The 5,788-nt window shown below is 43.6% G+C and overlaps 1 protein-coding gene across 1 annotated transcript; it reads left to right on the forward strand.

Annotated features, from left to right (window-relative positions):
• The first annotated feature begins 2,055 nt into the window (after positions 1 to 2,055).
• On the forward strand, positions 2,056 to 2,931 carry LOC143023510 (uncharacterized). Its single transcript, XM_076182043.1, has one exon. It carries the CDS (start codon positions 2,056 to 2,058, stop codon positions 2,929 to 2,931), a length of 876 nt encoding a protein of 291 aa, XP_076038158.1.
• Positions 2,932 to 5,788: the final 2,857 nt, after the last annotated feature.

The raw sequence follows: 5,788 nt of genomic DNA on the forward strand, positions 1-5,788 counted from the left end.
GTCGTCATCGGCTTTTGTAGTTATGTGACTCAGCCCAGCCAACCCAAGCGACATTATTCTTCAATTCTTTGCTGTTCCACGAGACCATCCCTCTCTTCTCCTTGCTGACTAGTTCGTATGATAGCACGATCTCCTTTGTTGCCCCGTCAGTTTTCCAATTTCTTCGTTCATTTCATATCGTTTACTTCTTAATTCATTGTATCCCACTTCCCTCTTCGTTTCATTTTATTGCGTTTCTGCAATAATTTACGTTTCTCTAACCAGTCTTGACTATGACTGTATTGGAACTGCACACCTCGTCGTTCTCGACTCATAATTTATCTGAATACCTGTCATAGGAATCGAGATAATATTTCCAGTTCGTTCGCTCTACCTGTTGGTACAGTTGCCTCAAACACTTACCGGCGTCAGCCTTCCCTCATAGAGAATCAGTTGCAGTGCTAGTGTCTTAGCGACAATCACCATGGCTTATTCTAGCCCCACTGAAAGTACAGTTGCAAACGCAACGCTAACAGAACTTCTAACCCTCATTCAGAACTTTCTAGAAGTAGTCACGGAATACACAGACGCGTATGGAACCGACAACATCGAAGGCTTTTCGTCAAATTTGGCAACTGAAATCTACGATGAAGATCAATCCCATCGTCAAGCGTGGCGGTTTTTAGAGCCCGCTTGGGCCCAACACCCACTCGGTGGTCAACTTACACCACTCAGAGAGCAACTTAAACCCCTCAAGAAAACCCTACTGAACTTAGAATTCTGAGCAGACCCCAGAATGAACGACGCAAGTTCCGCCGCCCCGGCAATCCAACAGCAACCTAACCTAGACACCACCATCACCTACATAAGGGAAGAGCTCCAGCCTCACTCTTTCGATGGGGATCTAGAAATGTTCTCAAGCTGGTGGAGCATTTTCAAAACTGATTCATGACAACACTAGATACACGGATGGAGAAAAATTCAGCGCTCTTATGCGCTCCCTCACGGGTAAAGCCAAGCGGCTGATCGGCTACCCAGTGTATGATGAAACAGCATACGACTACGTCCTCAACAGACTTCATGACGCCTATGACAAGCCTTTGGCTGTACGCAGGGGACTGAAGGAACGCCTCATTGCCATTCCCGCACCTACCGACGATTATGAGGACTTGTCGAGATTCTTTGCCGACTGGGACGAACTGAGTGAACATTACAAGAACGTGGTAGAGCAAGTTCTCTCTGATGAATTTGTGGAGGGAGTTTTAGTACCGAAACTGCCACGCCAAGTCCTCTCTTCTATATATATATTCAAGGGCACCACAGAACTAAGTGCACCTGAGGTTCTCGCGGCACTTAAAGTCTACGCGGGTACCATAACGGACAGTCGTCACCATACCCCAGTGACGGCTCACCCAGTTACTGCAGCAGCTCCAACGCCCCTTCAACCAACACCACATTCACCACGGCAGACATCGACACATGTTCCGACACATCCGATGACTACAAGTCAACCATCAAAACACACCATCAGAAGGCCAGCAAACAATATTAGACCCTGGAACCACAGACTTGGACCCCAAAACCAGGTCTTCAGCAATTACTGACCATACCGCTATGATCACGGACGCATCCCTCATCCAACGAGTAGGGCAGAGTACCGTGGCCCTACCCGTCTTTACGGGACGCCTCACTAAAGGCGGCAAGAGTTGTATCTCCCAAGTCTTTATTGATTGCGGGGCACAACGCACGTTTGTTCACCCCTCCGTCGTGAACCAACTTAACCTCAAGACAAAGGGGACTATACTCTTTCGTATCGACTCCTTCAACAAGACTAAACTCCCTCAGGAGTTCGACATTGTCGAGTTCACCTTACACTTGGGCACTGAAAAAGACCTCATGGAAGCGGTAGTACATCCTTTAGTGGGTAAAGACATATCTATGCCCGGTTACCAACGTACAGTCCAGATACTCAAGTCTTAAGGCATCCCAATCACCAATAAAACACCGTCAGACCAAACTACCGATATCCACATCATATTAGGCCGTGATCACATGCCATTAGTCTTTAAGCGCGCCATGCGCTTCCTGGGTGTCGAGCTTTTTGCCACCCCAGCTGGTTATGTAGTATGGGGCAAACTGCCTCCTTGGAGCCAGGATCAAACCCTCAACCCCCCTATTGAAACCATTGCACTCAACAGCATCCGCATCGAGGAGCCTGTTCTCATTGATCCTCCGGTACACAAACTCTGGTCATGGTACTCAGTCGGTATCTCACTAGAAAAATACTGTCATTTAGAAGAAAAGGCGATTGAGTTCTTCAAGTCGACCGTACGGAAGAGAAATGGAGCCTACACGATCCGTTTACCATTCAAAACTGAAGAACGCCCAGCAATCAACTATGGACTCGCGGTGGCTCAACTGCTCTCACTCAAGAGAAATCCACGTCCATCCCTTTATGAAGACTACCGGAAAATTCATGACGAATATCTACGACTCGGGTTCATGGAAACCGTACCCCCGGGTCCAGAAGTGAATGGGAAGGTACACTACCTACCTCACCACCCCGTCTACAAAAACTCCCCCACAACGCCCGTCAGGAGAGTATTTAACGCATCATTCAGAGCACGCAAGAACGCGTTATCCCTCAACGACGCCCTGTACTCTGGGTCCAACCTAGCTCAGAAAATACAATCCGTGATCATACGTTTCAGAGAAGGCACGTATGGCGTCCTAGCCAACATCAGCAAAGCCTTCCTCAGAATAGGAGTAGATGAGACAGACAGAGATTTCTGCCGCTTTCTCTTCTTCACAAGTCCAGACATGCAGGGAGTCCAAGTCTTCCGCTTCAAGGTGGTGGTGTTTAGCGCCAGTTGCAGTCCTTACCTCCTCAACCAGACAATCGAACACCACCTAGAGAAGTATGAACACCCCCTGGCTACAGAACTCAAATAGAAGAAATCTTAAGTCACGCCAACATGCCGCTTATAGTTAGTTTTGTTTTATTTTGTGTCGGGGGGTTTTCTTGTTGTTTCGGGGTACATACAAAAATTTCTACATTCATGTGTTCTATGGCCTATACTTTTATGATACATACAAAAAGGTGGGTTTCTGCAATTGTAACATTCAATTTTATCGTCCCTTGGAGTGCTTCAAAATCTATGTTCAGATCCTCTATTTCTATAATCATTTCTAGAGTTCCTAGTTTCCTTCTATTGTCCCACTGTCATCACATATGAACAAATTGCTTTAGATTCACTATACCCTTAAAGAAGGTAATCTACCTCCCCTAAATTCATATTAAATACCCTAAGATCTTTATATAGTTTTTGGCAGTTATTTTTATCAAAATCATATATAGTCATATCTTTCAATTTCAAAAGTCGATTTGAATCAACTGCCTCTACGTACGTCAACCTAGTTTTTTTTGTCAGTCTATGTCTAATGCCTCGTCGTCCCTCGTTCACTCGTAGTAGTTGCTCGTAGTAGTTGTAGATACATATCTTCACTGTTGATTTTAGTGGCTCGTTCCCTCTTTCCTCGTCTTGTTGTCCCTTGGAGTCAGCAGACGTGTGGTTGTGGTTGCGGTTGTGGTTGTGATATGCGTGGTCGTGGTTGTGCATTGCGTGGTTGTGGTTGCGTGCACTGTAGATTGGTGTAACCGTACACTTGTAGTCGTATTCTTGTAGTTTGAAGCACTCACCAGTCTTTTCGGAAACGTTATCTATTCATTCCGTTCGTCCTTTAGCTGCTATCACTTTCTTATCCCCATACGTGCCACCACTTTCACCCCCCCCCCAACTTTCACTTTCAGTTCCCGTCGTCTTTTCGTAATTACTGGTTTAATTCTGTTTACTGTTCCCTTATATTGTTTTGTATTTCTTCTTTCACTTTCAATTTTCCCTCACTTAAGTAAGCATATCTTTCATCATATCTTTCTGTAGTAATCGAGTAATTTTTCCCAATGAGTCGTAAAAGGTGACAAATAACGAACGGGGATAGGACTAGGCATCCTTCTCTCCGTAGCCCTAAAGGTTTTGGGTCTTTTAATGTGCATGGATATGGTACAGATGAGAGTAAAAAAGGAAGAGATAGGCAGTATGTTTTTGAAAAGAAAGATGAATGTGTTGGCGTTGAGTGAAATTAAGTTGAATGGGAGGGACGAGTTTGAGTTTGGGAGTGTATTTAGAAGTGTCTCAGTATTGAAGAGAGGACGAGGGAGGGAAGGGGTAGCTATAACTAGTAAGTGAAGAGATAGGTGAACGTGTGGTGGAATGGAAGGAAGTTTCTTCGAACGAGGCTTTTATTCGGTTCACCGTTGTAACTCTTATGGATAAAATCACCAGTTGCAGTGTTATGTTTCAAACAACAAATTCCAGCAGTCGCGAAGCTTTGATTCCGAGACCTCATATAAGGAGTTCTGTCTGCTACTATGTTGCCATGTTGACCGTCTGAAAGGACAGAAACCAGACACGAGCTGTATAGTAGGAGGATGGGCATCCACTGAAGTCTACACTCCGTATGACCATTTTACACGATCATGATTTTTTCCAATTAGGCAGAGTACTTTCTGAGCGAGACTTACATTCACTTTGCTGTGGTAACTGTTATGAAATAAATTACTAGTTGTAGTGATGCCTTTCAAATAATAAAGTCCAACAGCTACAAAGCCTCAATTCTGCGACCTCATATGAGGAGTTCCATCTGCTACCATCTTGCCATGTAGAGCGTTCAGAGAAGTCGAAGCCAGATACAAACTATATACTGGGTAGGGGGAATCAAGTGAAGTCAACAGTACGTATGCCCATTTCAACTGGTACCTTATCGCCACCAGCTAGGCTTTTATTTGTTTAGCCGTTGTAACTAGTTTGGAAGATATCATTAGTTGCAGTTATGTCTTTCAAATAATCAAATCCAACAGTCGAGGAGCTTCGATCCCAGGACCTCATATTAGGAGTCCCTCTGCTACCACCTTGCTATGCACAACGTTTAAAGGGATTGAAGCCAGATGCAAATTGTATACTGGAAGGGAGGGGGGAGAGTATTGACTGAATTCTACTGCCCGTGTGCTCGTTTTGCATGATCCCTAACGCCACCAGTTAGGCATTTTAGCATTTGAATTAGACTTTCATTTGATTCAGCGATGTAACTGTTATGAAACAAATCACTAGTTGTGGTGATGTATTTCAGATAATCACACCCAGTAGTTGCAGTGTTCATTATGGGAAGAAGGAATGAAAGTACTGGTTGACACCTAAGGCAAAAGATCAGAATATGGACATGTTTACATATTCTCGTATTTTGTGAATTTTCTATGAGAGGTACTATTTGAAGTTCCTCTTCTTGCCCAAGGCTACCAGTTGATGCAAGGCATGATGTGCTATTTGACACAATAAATTTGGTTACAACCATTTTTTTTTATTCATGTCAGTGAATAAAAGTGCCCCTAAAGCGAGCTTCTGATGAGCCCATTTACATAATCTTTTCAGCTAGAATATTGATCATTCAGAACAGCTGGCTGATTACATATGTTCATCGAATTACTCATCCAACTTAGAAATTTACTTCCGATTTTAGGCAAAACGAATTAATTCAGTAATTGTTTGCGTGACATAGTATAGAATATTTCTGAAAATTAAGCTAAATGAAAAATACAGGGTAAAATTTTTAATCTATATTTGTATCTTAATAATTGGGCACGAATGTATACGACTAGACCCGTACTTGTTACCAGGAGATAACTAAAGGTACCTTACCTCTTTCCGAAGAATGAGCTATGATATTCTTATTCCAACCTGTTCTACCCTTGAAC

This window comes from Oratosquilla oratoria, unplaced genomic scaffold, assembly GCF_046742065.1.
Source record: "Oratosquilla oratoria isolate Oo_2021 unplaced genomic scaffold, ASM4674206v1 SCAFFOLD49, whole genome shotgun sequence".
NCBI lineage: Eukaryota > Metazoa > Arthropoda > Malacostraca > Stomatopoda > Squillidae > Oratosquilla > Oratosquilla oratoria.

Coding starts and splice junctions, on each gene's coding strand:
- LOC143023510 (XM_076182043.1), top strand. CDS start 2,056: ATGCGCTTCCTGGGTGTCGAGCTTTTTGCCACCCCAGCTGGTTATGTA.